At 29.5% G+C, this 17,577-nt stretch overlaps 1 protein-coding gene across 2 annotated transcripts in view; it reads right to left on the reverse strand.

Annotated features, from left to right (window-relative positions):
- Window positions 1-9,555: 9,555 nt before the first annotated feature.
- The window catches only part of LOC136989866 (uncharacterized), a 94,587-nt gene continuing 86,565 nt past the window's right edge, over window positions 9,556-17,577 (reverse strand). The window contains exons 23-31 of one of the 2 annotated variants that reach the window (XM_067288151.1): window positions 17,276-17,393; window positions 17,012-17,191; window positions 16,503-16,585; window positions 16,262-16,432; window positions 16,051-16,176; window positions 13,519-13,652; window positions 12,983-13,128; window positions 10,278-10,319; window positions 9,556-9,910 (exon numbers count right to left, since the gene is read on the reverse strand). In XM_067288151.1, the coding sequence (XP_067144252.1) occupies window positions 10,279-10,319; window positions 12,983-13,128; window positions 13,519-13,652; window positions 16,051-16,176; window positions 16,262-16,432; window positions 16,503-16,585; window positions 17,012-17,191; window positions 17,276-17,393 (999 nt within the window). In that variant the 3' untranslated portion in view covers window positions 9,556-9,910; window position 10,278. The remainder of the gene's footprint in view (window positions 9,911-10,277; window positions 10,320-12,982; window positions 13,129-13,518; window positions 13,653-16,050; window positions 16,177-16,261; window positions 16,433-16,502; window positions 16,586-17,011; window positions 17,192-17,275; window positions 17,394-17,577) is intronic. The other variant, XM_067288150.1, reaches the window with a different exon arrangement.

The following is a 17,577-nucleotide window of genomic DNA, read 5'->3' on the forward strand; positions in this document are numbered from 1 at the left end:
TATTTTTCTGCAATTAAATTTAATAAAAACTAAATTACAAAATCGAGTTCTTACCGATTCCTGTGAAGACCGGTTATTAGCAAAGGAGTTGCATAAAAGCAACAACGATAAAATGTTACACTTGGAAACCATCATCTGCTTCAACCATACAAAATCATTTTGGTGAGGAAGATTCTGATGATGATCATCCTATCAGTGATTTTTCAATGTGATAATTTTAAAGTTCAGTACTTCGTGTTCATTACTTTTGTTTCAACATTTTGTTCATTTGATTCTTGTTGAGGAATAACAGCATTCTTGCAATATATGAATTTATTCTGTATGAATTTTGTATGTTATATGTAACACTATATATATTTTAATAAATAGAAATTTGATAAATTATAAATTTATATCTTATTTATAAGTACACATTTAAATAATATATATATATACATTCAGTAGTTTACAGTCAAAAGTAATGCCTGCATTAGTCAATACAACCACTTCTCGACTTACGACGGAGTTCGGTTCCGCAATTTCGGACGTAAGTCGAGAAGTGACTGTACAGTACTTAACAACAAAACAGTTAGCCATCTTACACAAGCACACGCGAAGGGTAACTAATCAATCGCAAGATATATATTTGACGAAAACTATAAAAAATTGACACATTTAAAAAATTTTTTAATGAATTTTTTTCGTCGTAAGTGCAAATGGTCGTAACTCGAGAAGTGACTGTAGATCATTTTGACTTAATGTATTGATTCTGCACGTACGTTTATCGTATTATCGATTTAAAAAAAAAAAAAAAACTATCGCACATTACTGGTTAACTTTGTACTTGGCGGCGCCGTAATATAGGTAACACAACAACCGACCACACGTTATTTTTTGAAGTTTTGTGTGGCAGTAAGCTGTGGTTCATTATCACAGGAAGAAAACAAGCACCGCGTTTCAGTACGTATCAAACCGAAAGACGCACGTGTTTTCCCGAAGCAGTTTTCTTTACCTGCGTACATGTGGCGCTCAACTCAGTTCCACTAGCTCTATACAGGTTCTGATAAGTAAAGAATTTTCAGTCCTGTCACAAATAAGCTACATATTGATTATTGACAATCTGTGACATGCCATAATAAGCAAAACTAATAAGAAGGTTTAAAATTAATAAATACAAATGTATTCTGACAGTTTATGAGTTAATTACTTTCTATTTGCAAAATTTTTTCAACCTTAACACAAAAGAAAAAAGTGAATTTTAAGAAATTTGCGATTTCCCGGGTTATGTTGACAACAAAAATGAAACGCATATGTATGAACTGTTCGAAAATCCCCCATTTAGAAAGATGAATTTTATTCCTGTGCCTGGTTTTTTTTATAAAAAAATTATGTAAACTTCTACTAGACACTTTTCCCAAGCAAGGGAAATTCAAAACAAATTATTGAATTGTGATGAATGTTTTGTACTTTATTCATATAGTTTGATTTGAGAAGCCTCGTCTTTTTTATTTTGATTTAATTCATATCACAATTAGAATGTGTCCAGGTATGTTGTGTCTAATTGTCCAGGAACAGCTATCAGTGACCGGTGTTGCTATCCATTCGGCCACTGATAGAGCAGAGTTAATAACTTATTTATTGCATACTTCATAATTTTGAATCACCTAAAGTTGGAAATAACTAGGTTGAATAAGTTAAAAATCTACCAATAAATTATTATAGTCTATTAACAAGTTTAAGTGCATCAATATACAAATATAAATACAAGAAAAAAACCAAACTTTCAATAAACACTTTTATTTGACAAACATCTTCAGTCGGATTAATTCTACAAAAATACTATCTCCGAACAGAACTGACACAGATGAACAAAAACAACCACAGTCACCTAAAACACAAACAGGATGAAATTCAATTAAAAATAAAGAGTGTAGATTTATCCCAGTTATAAGATACTATTTCCACATCTAAAGCACTAATCCTAGCATTTCGTAGTAATTTTATCATAGAGCTAATTTCACCATTATATTTTTGGAGAATTACTGATATAGTTACTAAAGTACATAGTATTAATAATTCTAAAACATTTTTTGCATTAGCTTTTAATTTATTGTTTTACCTTTTCTTGTATTGCTTCCATTATTTTCTAGATTTTTATTAAGATATGCCTTATTTGAGTTTTATTTTTATTAGCAACTACGTCATTTTTACATTTTATTTTATTCTGGTAATCTTCAAAACTACACATTTAATTTTTGAATCTTACAGGCAGGTTGGTATTCTGATGACGGTAATTGTCTTGTATTTACCATTCTTGGATATTTGTTTAATATGATCTAAATCCCAAATTGATAAATTTCCCTTCATCTTTTTTAAATACCTCTCAAAGAATAAAAATGTGCATAAATACAGATCCACCATTTCGGAATTTTGACTTCGGGACGTTACTTTTAACAGATCGCCCGCCGGTCGTCACGTTCAAATGGTGTTGGTACGAACAGTCTGTTTTTAGGGTGGACAGAATACTTTGTGGCAAACGGTGTGATGTTCCGTAAACCCATACACTCTAGCACTATCTGTAATAATTATAGACTGTTCATATATATATTTTAAAATTGATAAAAGTACGTAATAATTAGAGAAATCAGCGATACAATAAATAGCGCGTGTAGTTTTAACAAATACCTTTCCTTTCTTTTGTCCATTAGATGCACCAAATTTGACACTATAGATTTCGTCCTATCGGATTTAGTTGAAGTTAAAGTTCAAAGTCTGTCTATCCAAGAAAATATTGTAAACAACACTTGATGGAGACGGATTTAAAACTTAATTCATTCTCTTCGTTGTTGATTCTAACTCACTCCTCCAGAAGTCCAAAAAGAGATCAAAGAATGCCGGGGATCAACCTTGTATATTCTACGCCCCACTGAAAGTTCGGAAGGTGGAAGCAGCTCCCTCTAACGTGAATAATAGTGTAAAATTATATAATTTTTATTGTTTTTTATTTAACAAAAAAAAGGTGTGATAACACCACACATCCATTATGAAATTCTAAATTATAACCCTAAATTTAAAGTTATATAAAGAAAAATAAGATTAAAAATTAATTACGTAAGAAATGAAAAACGTGTTATTTTTAAATTTAAAAAAAATCCTTTGCATGGACCTCCTCTTTTTTAAAACCAAATTGAGTATAAACGCGTTTTTACTGTAACATATATATATATATATACATATATATATATATATATACCGTCGCCTTACTTCTCGGTCTCCGAAATTATCGTCGCGGATTACGTTGCGAACCCGACGGAACGTTCTTCGCGATCCCGACGAAGCCCGCTACAGACCCGATTTCCCGTTTCGTTACTGACGAACTCCCGACGGAAAATCGAACGAGTAGCCGATATGTATATGTTACAGTAAAAACGCGTTTTAACTAGTTGAGTTTTTACTGGATGTCATTGTTAAAACTAGAATTTACTGCTAGTCAAAAATGAATTTGAGTTAAAACTAGTTTTAACTAGACAAAACGGGTTTTAACAAAATGGCTTAGTAAAAACTGTTTCGACCAAGGTCATTCAGCTACACGTTCCTATAGTGTACGATGAATTTCGTATCGCTTTAACCCTTTTCCCCCGACATCTTGTTTACGTTTATTTTGCGATCTCTCCTAAGGCAATATAGGTCAGTCAGGCGATATTATTTTAAAAATTCACCAAAAATCAATTATCATTATATCTATATGAAAAAAATCACTTACATTTATTAATATCTTTACTTTTAAATACGATATTTTTAAATACATTTTATTAGAACAATTTATAAGAAAAAAAATAATATATATCAGAACTGACACACAAACTTGATAATTTGTAACATTTTGTGAAAATTAACATTGTCTAGTTACATAGTTGTTTGCTAGCACTGAGCCGGAAAGACGTAGAATATTGTTTTGTACAATTCGATATAACACTTATGCATGTATGTTTATTCGTTGTGAAATTATCGCACATTATATCAAACATTTGTTTGAAATCAAAATTTTATACTGCTATCAACTAATATAATGAATTATTATACTTTATTCACTTCATATCGAACGAGATTATATCTGTTGTTAATAAATTTTAAAAAAATCGATATTTACCAAAGTAACGATGAATCGGTACCCTCGAAGTTTTGCTTAAAAAGCCAGGGTACCGATCGATCGGTGCCTTCAGGGACAAAGGGTTAATTAATGTTAATAACACAGATGTGTGACCAATATTTTCAATAAATATCGTATTAAATAATACAAATGTTTTACTCCCAATCATCACTATTTATTTCTCCCAAACATATTTATGTAGCTAAAATTAGTTTTAACTAGTGATGTAACGAATAGTATATTCAGCCTCAGCCGAATACCGAATATTCGGCTAGGAGCGTTGCCAAATGGCCGAATATTCGGCCAAACTATTCGGCTTGATTAATGCACGTACGAAAATTGGCGCGCAAACCGCATTATGGCAAAGATCGCGCACCGTGCTCTCTATTGGCCCGCTGTCACTACGATTTTTTCTTCCATTAGGTCTAAATTATTTAAATTAATTAATTAAATTATAGTTATTAAAGTTAATATGAGATAGAGCTTAACGTCTACCTCTAGTGCCAAATTGGTTTATAATTTATGTAATAGCCGTAAATAGCCCGCTATGATTCGGCAGTTTTGGTATTTAGATGTAAGTTATAACTTATAAGTTATTTTATTTGCAATCGATCATTTAAACTCTTTAATTAAACACTAAAATTTTGTTTTTACTACGTATTTGTAGACTGAATAGTACCCTAAGGATATACTTTTGTAATGACATAATATGGTGTAGTTTCTCCCCAGTTGTGGAACAGTTCAAATATATCGTATAAATATTAAAATATACGCGAATACGAATATAACATAATTAACTAAATAATAACATTAACGCCCGATACATTCTAACCTACACGCCATCAATGCCATAAGATATCGGGCTAGATAAAGGTTATAATATCATTTAATTATGAAATAATTTAATACTAGAGTTAGATGCTATTTCTTATTAACTTTAATAATTATAGTTTAATGTTCAGCATTAATAAAAGTTACAAAAATGATTAATTTACTGTGTATTTGTTATTTCTTACTCCTGTTTTTAGGTATTCGGTATTCGGCCGAATAGTGAAAAATAGGCCGAATAAGCCGAATACCGGGTAGTAACCGAATATTCGTTACATCACTAGTTTTAACTAATGTTAAAAGTTAAAAAGTTAATGTTTGATTTTAGTTTTATCTAAAATCAAAACATGTACAGCAGTAAATTCTAGTTTTAACTAGACAAAACGGTTATAACAATGACATCCAGTAAAAACTAGTTTCAACTAGTTAAAACGCGTTTTCACTAAAAACGGGTTTTTACTGTAACACATTATATATATATATATATATATATATATATATATATATATATAAATGGACATGTTTGTGTCTATATTTCACTCTGCAGCCAAAACTACACATCGCACATGAATGAATGGTGTTTGTGTGTGGTAGTAGTCCCAAGTCTCCCACCGTGCACTATGCGTCTCGATAGCTATAATGGTGTAGAAAATATGGGGGTTGAAAGTGGTTGACTTCGAAAATGTGTGACGCTTCAATGAGAATGTTCCAGTTTTTTCTAGAAAGTTCCAGAACCTAGAGGTGAAATTTGGTACACAGTTAGGGTACGTCATGAAATCTCACACTAAGAAGGGATTTTTCGAAATTCTCCTCGCGAGAGGAGAGGGAGAGCATTAACCTGAAAACGGCTTCTAGTGTACTATTTTAGATGCGATTTTTTGTTTTTAATTACGTTTAGACTTGATTGAGTACTTACGGTATTAAATTGATAACATTTCAGACATTGTTATAAATATTTTTTATATATTTCGATTTTTAACCAAATGTTCGAACAGTTTTAAATTCGAATTTCTTTTTGCATATTGATTCGATTATAGAACGATTATAGAAACGTTCCAGAAAATTTATCAAATTAAAAATAGTTCGTTTGATTCTCCGCAATTCTCATCATTCTCAGCGGTAGGTGTTAAATAACAATTACTATGGTTGTTGAAATATTAAATGTAAATACGATTTGCTTGCAAAATCCGCGCGAGCGAAGCCGCGGGTAACAGCTAGTTTGTTAATAAATTCTTGGAAGTATATAACAATAACCCTTCGCTCACTACAGTTGAAATAATTCATGAAGTGGAGAGGGGATTAAATTAAATATTTGTAACTATTCAATAACAACGATTTTAATTAAGTGACTAATAAACACTAAAATAATTAGTAAAATAATTTTGGGGCTAACTTGACACTGGTAAAAGTACGTGTTTATAAAAACTTTATACTAATATGGAATGAATCAAACTTTTTACATTGTTACAAAATTACCAGAAACATTATTCCATCTTAAATATTGGTTAAAAATCAATACGTAATAATTTGATTAATAATTATAATTTGCTTTTAAATTTAATACCGAGGCATAAGACTCATAGTACACTTCAGTTGGCCGGATGGCCGAGCGGTAAAGGTGGCAGCCTACCGCTCTGGGGGACCCGGGATCGAATCCGAACGGGTCGAATAATCCCCAGGAATTTTTCGGGGGTGGTCCGTTCGGATATGTCGGGCCCCGTCCCTCACCACCCGGTCGCACCATTGTGGGCCTGGCCGAACCCATAATGGGCCTACTAAAAGAGGCCCTCTTAGTGCCCACAGGGCGGAAAGAGTTAAAAAAAAAAAAAAAAGTACACTTCAGTTAATCATATTCTTTCACGGTGTCTGTCACCACAGCAGTGTAAAAATTTTTTAAACAAATAAGTTTATTGTTGTTTTCTTATAAAATTTCTGTACATGTTTAGTAGTTATGTAGCATGTAAGTTATTGATAAATTCATGTTCTTTTAAAGTGTTCATTCTGTAGAATCGAAACAGTTTTTTTTTTTTTTGTAACTCTTTCCACCCTGTGGGCACTAAGAGGGCCTCTTATAGCAAGCCCATTATCGGTTCGGCCAGGCCCACAATGGGGCGGCCGGGTGGTGAGGGACGGGTACCGACATATCCGGACGGACCACCCCCCGAAAAATTCCTAGGGATTTTTCAACCCGTCCGGATTCTATCCCGGGTCCCCCAGGACGGCAGGCTGCTAACCCTGACCGCTCGGCCATCCGGCCGCTTCGTATCTAAATAGTTGTTTACTCAAAACGAAATCGTAATAGCTTTATTCAGTGTTTTATTGTTTTTATTTTAAATATAACTCGTGCCATGTCTTCAGTCATACGAACTGTACATAAGATTCCCAAATCGTACCGGTACGATTTAAGGAATTACTCTCTGTTCTTAACTTTTATCTGCCGAGTGTCGGTAGAAGTAAAACAGTACTGTACATTCAACAACAAAATAAATATTGCTTTATGTTTTTTGTCCTATTATAGACCACAAACACGTTAAAACAAATTTATAATAGGATACTTTATAGGATAATTTATAGGATTTATAATTTACAAGTTATTCATGTCTTGTTCTTATTGGAAACAATAAGAACAAGACATGAAACAAATTATGCAGTGGTGATATTGTACTTATATTATTTAAAAAGTTTGTATAAAATCAAATTTTTATAATAGAAATATGAAAAAAATATTGCTAATATGTAAGTATTCGTAGTTTTGTTTGATCTATTTTTCATATACCTGTAATTTGTATTTTTTTCCAAAAAAAAATTCGTTTTTCTTGCTTACATTACATTACATTACATTGAGTAGGGACTGAATTTATTTATGATTTAGGCTGATATACTAAATACTGTATATTACATGAAAAAATTCATTAATGAAAGGACTATGCTTAAATGAAATAAAATAATTTCACACACCAATAGGTAAAAAATTTATTTTTATTGATTTACCTTATTTAATAAAGCCGTTTCTTTCGTTACAGTACTCTGTAAGTTAATTTGTATTAAATTTTATTGGCAATTTTATAACAATTCAACAGAGATATAATATATATTTATATATATATTTCGTGTTAAAACAATACACAAAATTATTATTGTGATAATAGAACAAACATTTGCATTTCTGTTCTCGAGACTTAAGTTATTTTGTTAGATAATTCGAACCCTTGAGAACTTTACAATAAATGAAAAAAATATTTACAATTTTTACGTTACTTTATTTTATTTTACAAATATCGAATTAAAAAATAAAATAGAAAAAGAAAATAGCTGCAACGGCGTTACGTTTTTCTTCTCCGACCGATACTTCTTTTGAAATGTATGTACTTTTTGCCACGGGTTCTATGTACATTTGTAAGTATTTATTCTTATTTTTAAGCCCTTGTAGCAGAGACAAAAATTTTCATCTCAAAAAATAAGTCTTCCGCTCGAATATTAATACTTTCTTTAAAGATAGTAGAAATATAAATTCTTTTTTAACACTTTGATATTGTTCAACAATTAACATTCACAGTGCAATTCCTGTGCAAACAAACAAGGCATGATGTGGCTCGAGTGTATTCCGACCAACATCGGGATATACGAGAGTGAGGCACGAGATGAGTACGTCGGTTTAAAGTGATAAGATACATCCGTCAGCAGTCTCTGCTGAGCTCAACCTCGCTCAATTTACACAATCTCAGCCGGTCGTTCCGCAGACGAGATACAATGCAAACTTCACAGTTTAATGAGTTTTGCATAGATAAAATGTCGACTTTTAAACATTGTTACATACGCATCTCGCCTGTCGAAAAGTGAGATCATAAAAAATGGAAGAATATTGGAGGAATGTCTAAAATCACAAAGAACAAATGTAGAAAGACAATTACAGGAATGCATACTTAACATAGTAAAATTATATTCCACGTATATATATATATATATAAAATATAATTATAAGTAACTTAGTATATTTAATTTTGAAGTTTATAATGAGAATATATTAAAACAAGCAGCTGCAACATTTTAAGTACCGAGTACATCATTTTGATTCTAAAAATGGAAATTCAATAAACAACAAATTAATCATTTTGTGGTTGTTCGAAAAATCACAATTTTTAGTATTAGGAAGTTATCAATTTGAATATTAACACTATAAAAGTCTATAAATACAATGAAATTTCTCAAAATCTTATTTAAAGAAGAAATCTACCTTTTTCTTGTCCAACTTGTATTCTAATTTCATTCTAATATAGTCGAATATAATTTTTTAAAAACTTTTTAAAAATTTTTTTAAATGCGTTGAGAATTTGAGTTAGAGAAATTTCACTATATTTCTAAAGTTTACAATTCTTTATCTGTCATCTAGTTTAATCGTAGAAAAAACTCGTAGAATTTATTCTTTTATAAATAACGGGCAATTAGCAGAATGTAACGGCACAATAAAGTATCGTAAACCTACAAATTTTTCGCTTTTTCTACTTTCCTCTTTGTACTTATGATTGTATTATTGTTAACGATGATAAAGATAACTTTTCTTTGTATATTCAAAATTTGTAAACAATTTTATCTGTACATTTCTCTCTTTTTTTTTTGCAAAAAATTCTCTAAATTTACACCTAAAAATTATCAACATTTTATAAACTTACAACTATGTTTATGGCTTAATAACTTCGAGATAGAAAAGAATTGATTACGAACCGCCGATATGATTATTATTATTAAAAAATTCTACCGTATCGTTCTTATTGGCGTCGTCTGTACTCGTTTCGAACGACTCTTCCCCGTTTACCAGGAAAATAATTCAAGTGAGGTAGTTTTCTCTTTGCTGAGTGATTGGCAATGGTTGTACTGGACTTAGATCTTCTTCTGCTTCTTCCGCCTGTCGGAGTTTAATGTTCTCGGGATCCAATTGTTCCAAAGTGGCCAAAACTGAAACGTGTTATCTATTTAATTATATAGGAGTATATTTAATCGTATTGCAGAATTATAGGAGTGTTTTCGTGTCTCGTTTTGTTATCTGAATGGAAATAATTCATTAAGGTATTTAGTATTTTGTTCAAAGAAAGTAATAAGTTGTCCATAATGTCATCTGCTTTCATATAAACGAGATGTCCTTTGCCAAACATAGCCACAAAACCTAGCATTTAGTTAACCACACGAAAACACACCTTAATGCTTATAAAAAAAACTCTTTAAATAGTAAACCATTTAATATTTTTAACTACAAACAAAAGCACGTTCAAAAAAAAAAATAATAAATAAAATAAAATCCCAAATAAAAACACAAATATCCAACCTTATGGTAGACTGTAAGGAGATTCTGCACTAGATATATTTGCTGAAAACATAAAAACGACATTGAGCATGCAAAACATTAATTAAAAATTACTTTTATAAATAAATGTTTAATTTAATCAAAATTAAAAAATGTAAAATAAAAACTTTTACTTAAAAATATATATTTATATAATTCAAATAATTAATTAGTTACAAATCATTCACAAAATAATCTAAATAACTTCATTCCCAATAAAATCAAGCAAGAATGAAATTCCTAAGACCCCATGCAAGATTAGAAAAAATAAATAAAGATTTAATAATTTTGAAAATCAACAAAGTATAATTAGAACATTAATAGTATATTTCATATAATACTAGAAATAATACTATATTAAGTGGGTGACAGCATTTATTACCATTGACAGGACTTAGTTAGGTGGCTCACTGGCCCATTTTGGAATGAAGACATTACCATGATACAAACATATTGTTAAAATAAAACAAAGAAAATTTAACTATGTGATAAATGAAAAATTTCTTTCTACAGGGTAGCCACAAAATCTCTGTTTGGGAGATTATAACTGGAAAACTCGAGATACAGAGTACCTCAAGAACAAATACATTGTGTGATAGATTGGATGTGGATATGATAAGATGCAATTTTATGAAAGCCTGCACCTTATGATACGTGACAAGTCACTTATAAGATGAAATTGAGAGAGACATTTTCTTTCTTAAGGCTTCTAACAGTTGAAGCTATTGATAACTGCTTTAATAACATCCAACTGTCAGCATGGAAGAATCCAGATAAACCTAAGAAAGAATTAAATTTGTGCAGAGAATAAAGGAACATACAGATGCTTTTTGATTAGAATGATAATGGACTTATAAATAATTAAACAAGATCTGAAATATTTTTTTCTTTATTCTCTTCTTTACTTTCTGCCCACAGGCAAAAAGTAGAGTAAAGAATAGAATAAAGACTGAAATGAATGTGATTAAAAAGGTACTCTACTTTCTGCCCACAGGTAGAAAGTAGAGTACCTTTTAGAGAAACCTGAAAACATTTCTGGGTTTTTAAACCCATCTGGATTAGTTTCTGGGTCCCCCAAAGATTGATGATAAGCTGACACCTTAACATTAAGCTGATCGGTATTAACATTAAGCTAATCAGTATGTAAGTTAAAATAATGTGACTTACAAATATACATTTATTATTAATTAGAAGCAATTTTAAATCCTTTTGTTGCTCTTGAAATTATTATTAATACTTTTATGAGTCAATTTTTGACTTATGAAATGTTTTTACACTTTTAAATTGTCTCAGGACAGATTATTTAAGTAATTCTACTTGTAACATTCTCAATTTACTTTCAAAATGGGTTCTTATTTGCAATAATTTATAATCCATTTTTTATGGAGCTAAGATCTTTTAAAATGGGAACACACTAAGACATTTTCTGCTCAGAAACATTTATGAGAGAACAATACATTTCAGTCATCTTTCTATTTCCTTTTTCTGAATGGCAATACAGAAGACAGTCAAAAAAAATATCCAATTAGCACCATGTTTATATTACTAATTAATTTTCTGATAGTCAGGCTTACAATTCTTCTAAAGAATTGTAAGCCTGAATACTGTAAGCAATTTAATACTGATTATTTGCAAAAGCCTAATAATTTTTATGAGTTTCACCATATAATTCAGGATGTTATCTTACATGTTAACATAACTGAATTAAAAATAGTTACCTCACATTCTCTTTTCAACCATATTGTTTGACTAATATGACACTTGTGATGGTTCCATGATGTTCTCAAATGACCACTCCAACTGGCCTATGTTGCACACAGAAACATAAAAATTGAGCTATGTTTTAGGTTTGTTTTCAGAGCTCTTTCAGCTGTAAATAATCTGCCTTTTCTGTCATAAAGTGCAATTTTTCTCCTCAGAAAATGTGTAGAATATCCCTACCTCAACTCATTAAAATATACAGAAAATTAAAGAAAATATATGGCCTAAATTTATTTTTTAGATTTGTGAGCCTGTGAGTCCCACTGGATCAATATTTTTTTTCAAAAACTTCCAATTAAATAATTTTATTCAAAATTAATTTTAATAACCTACCTTTAGGTTAAATTATTAATTACTTTGGTAATTAATGCAGTTATACCCATAAATGAACCAATCTTAGACATTTGGTTAGAATTCACACTAATAGTCTCTTAATACAGTATAGTATTAGGATACTATGAGTATCTTATAATCTGTCTGTGAAGCATAAGTAATAATTATATAAATTGAAATCTTAAATTTCTTTAATATACTGATAATGAACATTCTGCATTTATTAAATATAACAAAATTAATAAATATACCAAAATTTATTAATTAAAAACATAAAATTGTAATAGTAGTACAAAAAAGATGAAGCATAAATATATTTAATTAAAAAAAAACAAGTTAGTTCAATGATTTTAAATATATTTATTAATTATTATAATTAGTCAAAGGATTCCCTTTCTTTTTTATTTATTTTTAGAATTAAAAGTTGTTAATAGAGTTTCATTGTGTGATTTTGTCTGTGCCAAATACTTTATAATGATAAGAAAATTTCAAAACAATTATTAATAAACATGAAAACCACCTTCTTAATATATATTCTCATTAATGTAAAACATTAACTGTATAATTAAAGAATAAACAAACACAATTCCAACCTGCTACAATTTTACTTTTTTCCATTACTTCTCTAGCTAATGCATGATTTAATGCTAATAAATGAGCTCTCCTCTTCTTTTCTTCATCTACTCTTTTCTTTAGCATCTCTCCTGGTTCTCCTTGCTTATCACCAATATCTTCATAACTAAAATAAATTATATAATAATAATAAACTTTAGTAATCATTCACAGGATTCATTTATATTAATAACATAGTTATTATAAAAAAATAAAAAATATAATTTGTATGATAATTTCAAATAACTTGGGAAATTTGAAAGAAATAAGGTAATTCAACACTGAGACAAGTGGCCAAATAAGTGCCTCCAGGAGCACTTTCTATGAAAAACTGGCCACTATTTAAGTGTGAAGAAAACCCAGTCACTGGGTCTTGTGCCTGTTGGTCGGGCACAAGACCCATGACTATCAGTGTTTGGTGGTTATATCCATCAACAAAGAAAAAAAGATTTAACATAGCAATTTTCGAATATTTTGTTACATTAACATTTTAGTAAAAATTTAAAACATCACTAACGTAGTTGTTTCCGATAGCATGCGACGGATAGTTTCGGCTTTCAAACTTCTTTTTAGTCTCTCCGTGGCTGATAATTGTTCTGGATCATCATCAATATATCTTTCTGGAATGTTTATTTTTTGTGGAAGTCCAAGCTAAAAATATTTAATATTTATTATACGATAACAATAACAACAACAAATAGTAATAATCTCTATATAAATTCATCATTGACTACAGTGATGATTATTCTTCATGAATGAAATTCTTATGTTTATGTGCCATGTAAATTTACTAATGAATTTTCTGTAAAATAAAATATGAGGAAATTTTTATATAGATTATTTTTATTCTACAAACTACTATTTGTACATAAAATCCAAATTCTAAAAATCATGGAAAACAATAGGATATTACCATGCTGAATTGTCTTTTTTAGTCAGATAAGCAGCAGTTTTGAGGAAAGAGCTGCATAACATGGACTGTACAATCTTCCATTTAAAAACATGACTATCAAATATACTGACTAAATAAATGAAGCAAAGAATGAATCTAAATACTTTTTTATAAACAACTCAATGAGTAGCTAGTTTAATTTGAGAGGCTAAAATTTCACAATTAAGTACTGGAATTTATAACTCGTCCTTTCAAAACCTTTTTATTTCCAGCAAAATACAATAATATTTACTTGCACGAACAAACGTTTTCGTATCTCTATTGAGATCTGCTTCAGGTTTGATAATGTTCTACCAATGGAATGCCCAAAGTTAAAAAATTAACTGCCAATTAATTTGGCTATTTAGGTTCTACTCCATTATATACATTCACTGTCTGCACACTAATATTTTATCCCAAAATTCTATGAATAAGATGTCAATTTTGTTGTGATCTTTCTGATATGTATATTGCCATGTGTATGATATAGTATTGTTGTCTTTATAATTTATACAGTTTCCTGCTCTGCTAGCTTTGTATATTTCCAATTCTCTTATATGGTCTGTTTGGAATAATTTCTTTATTAGGGTAGCATTCCCTAGGTCAGCATGTATATCTGGGTCTGATGCATATGTTGCCAATGCTGTGGTATTCTTACTTTTGTCTATATCATATTTATGTTCTTTTAATCTTTTTTGTAGTGACCTTTTTGTTGATCCTATGTACACCAAGTCTTTATCAAACCTATTATCTTTGATCTGTATTTTGTATACCCCTGGTGCTATCATGTTACTCATCTTGTCTTTATCATTTCTAAGTAGTTCATATATTGTCTGCGTCCTTGTGTATGTTAATTTGATCCCCTTATCTTCTGCTATTTCTTTATATATATGATGAAGGTTTTTATTGTATTGGACAATCATATGATTTGTGTTATTTTCTTGCTCAGGAATCTTAGTAGATCCTGCTTATGTAACTTACAAACTTATTCATTTGTAAGTCTATTAAATTAAAGTAATTTAATTTATAATAACTTAAATATGAGTGTTCAATGATGAATGCAATATCTTCTATTTTTAGGAAATTATGAAATTATAGTTGAACCCATATATAATTTCCAAAATTAGTACTTTTCTGCAATTTACATCATATTTTTCTAGTCTCAATTTTTTTCTCCTCTATAATTTATGTATAAATTTTCCCATAAATTACATTTCAGTGTTTCTACATTTCTTGCAATATGCACATTTTTAATAGTGTAGGTAATGCTATGACACCAATCCATCAATTTTTATGGTTTTGTATGCTGAGTGATGTTCTCCCATATGTTCATGTACTTTGACAATTTTGTCCTTCCAAATGGTTTTCTTTTTTCAATACTGTATTTGACTGTATTATTATTTATCTAACTCAAAAGGTCTACATATGGTTAAAGATACAGTATACACTAACTTGAATAAAAACAAAATCCAGCAATAAGTTGCTTAACTTTCCCTGGCAACATTTGGTGGCACCATCTGTTATCATATTTTATTAAAAGAAACTTTTTATATTTTTAAATATTACAAAATGACGAAAAGTTTAATTTTGAGGGTAGGAAGGAGTTTTATAAAAAACTGTAAATGCTAATAATGAATAAAACTGTCATAAAGTCTGATCTACTGGAGATACACCCCACCTCCTTGACCTTTAATCACCAAAATTTAATAGCATCAATTCCCTGAGTAAACAAACCTCTCTGAAAAATTTCAGAAATTTTCGACAAAAAGCACAGGAATTATTAAGCTTCAAAGAGGATGAACAAAATTATGCCCCATGCACATACACAGTAACATACACATATATAGAAAAAGAAGATCCCAAAATTTTTTTTTGCATTTCTCAATGTTTCAAGATGTCCTGAGCCCAAAATGTAAAAATTTTGAAGGGATCATTTTTTGACTGATTGCCATACTTTCCCTCTGTTATATACAACAGCCAGGAAAGTAAAAAGTATTATACGTATTTCCTTAATTTAACTTTTTTGGAAGTCTCCAAAAAGCATAAATAAAGGGTTTGATTGTATTTTAATTTTAAGTATAAAAATTTAAAACTATATTAAATAAATAATATAAATACCTCTCTATCAATTATTTTATCATCAAAAACATCAGATTTTTTAATGGTACTTCGAACAATATCAGGAGTATTTGCTGTCCTTAAGCATCTTTCCATATCTACATCATCACATGATCTTAAACCACTCTATTGTAATAAATTTCAATAAAAATTTTATTTTGTTTGAAAGATATTTATGATCAAAAGAAATATTCAAATAATAAAAAAATACCTTAAAAAGTGGATTATAAGAAAAACCAGAAATAGTATAATGTCTTCTTTTATTCCGTCTTGAAGGACTAAGATCGTCGTTTGATACAGACTTTTCATCACTTATGCTACTCTCTTGAAAGTTTTGATTACTTGTATAGTTACCAAAAAGCCTTTCATGTGCTGACATTGTCTGTAAGATTTAATATATTATTATCTAAAAATTGAAGTTTTATTTTTAAGAATCAAAATAATTTGAATACCATATCTTGCTGTGAGGAAAATAATGACGTTGGACGACTATACAAATTTGGCAAGAGCAGTGTCTGTTTTAATCTTTCCACTTCTGAAAATGAGAAACAGCAAATTTACTGAAATTTGGAGGAAACTTCTACTTTGAATAAAAAAGTAATAGAAACATTACAGATCAAGAAATAAAACAAAAACGATCATAATCTAGATATTTTGGGGTTGATGAATTATAATTTTCAGACCAGAGAATAACTTGAAAAATTATACCATATAATTAGGCTAGCTGTAGTTTACTTATTAAAAATGAATTTTCCATAACTTACAATAGGATATATCATAGCTTAAATTAATAAAGCTATGATATATCCTATTGTAAGTTATGGAAAATTTATTAACTTAAGCTTATTAAGCTTTATTAAGCTTTTGGTTACATATAAATTATTCAATTCATACCAGATTTATATTAAATTTTTTAACATACAGAAACTTTAAAAATTTCTAAAGTATATTATAAAGATACCTTCTTCCACCTCATCTTCCTCTTCATATAAAAAAATTTCTGGTTCTTCTACAACCCAGACTAAAGAGTTATCGTCATAAGTGACTTTCTTCTTATCTCGACCTCTGTTTCTACGTTCTGATTCTCTTTTCACAATTCGTACCGTTTTAATTTCACTAGGTTTATCTTTAGGTATGATACCTTTTAACAAAAACAAAACTAATTCTAAATTTAAAATAATGATTATAGTTTGTGTATAGTATTCCATATTTTAAAATAACTTGCCATAAAACATTTTCATCCTATCATCTGCTTCACTTATATCTTGTGGATTATATTCTTGATTTGGTAAATTTTGAAGAGACGAATGAGGGTCTTCTAATCCATTTTTCTCTTTTGTTGGCTGATTAATAAGAAATAATTTTTAAATTAAATATTTATCTATATGGAAAACATTCAAGTACATTTAACCCCTATTTACAAGTATTTGATCTACATGAATTTGATAAAACAACCACTTTTCTTTTACATTTCTTCTCTATTTGTGACAATATATTTAATACAATGAAAGATAATAAATATTTGTG

This window comes from Centruroides vittatus, unplaced genomic scaffold (assembly GCF_030686945.1).
Source record: "Centruroides vittatus isolate TY-2023 unplaced genomic scaffold, ASM3068694v2 scaffold_769, whole genome shotgun sequence".
Taxonomy (NCBI): Eukaryota; Metazoa; Arthropoda; class Arachnida; order Scorpiones; family Buthidae; genus Centruroides; species Centruroides vittatus.